This window comes from Cariama cristata, unplaced genomic scaffold (assembly GCF_000690535.1).
Source record: "Cariama cristata isolate BGI_N322 unplaced genomic scaffold, ASM69053v1 scaffold14693, whole genome shotgun sequence".
NCBI lineage: Eukaryota > Metazoa > Chordata > Aves > Cariamiformes > Cariamidae > Cariama > Cariama cristata.
The window spans coordinates 18,373-19,437 of record NW_009607933.1 but is presented as its reverse complement, the minus strand read 5'-3'; the positions used below and the strand labels follow the sequence as shown (position 1 = coordinate 19,437).

Sequence of the window (1,065 nt, the reverse complement as noted above, 5' to 3'; positions counted from 1 at the left end):
GGGGGGGGGGGGGGGGGGAGAAAAAAAAGCAGTCGTGTGCCCATTTCAGCTCTGATACCGACTTTGTTTGTGTGTACAGGAGGAGCAGGACCAGGATCAGCCGGGAGTTGAGGTAAATGCTCATCTTTGAAGCTCCGCTAAGCGCTGAGGAGAAGGCCCTGCTCCTGCTGGAAGCTGGCGGGCCCCGCTGCGGCGGGGAGCTCTCTGTGAGCTGAGCAGGGCCAGAGGCCCAGGCTTGCACCAGGCTGGGGCTGGTTCCTGTGTGAGCCCTCCGGAAGGGCACGGCCCTGCTGCTGGAAGTCCCCTTCTTGCCCATGACTGTTGGAACCCAGCTTTCTTGTGTTTTAAAAAAAAATGTAACCTCTTTTTTTTCTTCCTATCCTGCTTATCGCAGACATCCCCTGTAGAAACTAGGGCTGGCTAAATTGAAGTTTGTCCCTTGTCTTTGCCTCCGGAGGTGTTTGCACTCCCCAGTAACGGCGGCTCTGGGCTGGAGGATGGCACAATACGATGCAGTGCAAGTTGTTCTTTAGAAGTTTATTTACATAGGAAATTGCTTCAAATTTTTCTATAATTACAGGCTGTGGGTGTTGCCCAAGGCTGGAAATAAGGCGATTTCTTTAAATCCTTTAATGAAAGAGGATAACGGTTGTAGGGGGAAGATTTTGGTGACCCTGTGAAGACGTAACTACATTTGGGGGTCCCGTTTGAGTCATTTAAGATCTGTCCTGTTTCAAATGATGTCATTTTAGTAATCAGAGATGGTCAGTAATGAATCGTGGCATGGTAATTCAATGCCAGTGAAGTGAGCGATCCAGGTAAATGCAGTAGGTTTCGGTAACGCCATCCGGAGGTCTGACACAGGGTACCCGGGGGGGTTGCAGCTGCTGTTGGAGTTCAGCTGGAAAGGGGAGACCCCACAGCCTCTGCCCCCAGTGAAACCAGCAGGTCGGGGTTGGAGAGACGCTGGCTGGTTTCACAGCCAAGCTCCTTTGCCTGTTCAGGAAGGCGAGGCGTTGCTGGACTCCCTGACGGGCCAGCCGCACCCCCAGGATATCCTGCTCT

General features: G+C 52.9%; 1 protein-coding gene across 1 annotated transcript in view; it reads left to right on the top strand.

Moving 5' to 3' along the window:
• Nucleotides 1-1,065, top strand: part of NEMF (nuclear export mediator factor) — a 23,349-nt gene that overhangs the window by 20,761 nt on the left and 1,523 nt on the right. The window contains exons 28-29 of the mRNA XM_009696939.1: nucleotides 80-112; nucleotides 1,005-1,065. The exon at nucleotides 1,005-1,065 is cut by the window's right edge and continues 37 nt beyond it. Of these exons, the coding sequence (XP_009695241.1) occupies nucleotides 80-112; nucleotides 1,005-1,065 (94 nt within the window). The remainder of the gene's footprint in view (nucleotides 1-79; nucleotides 113-1,004) is intronic.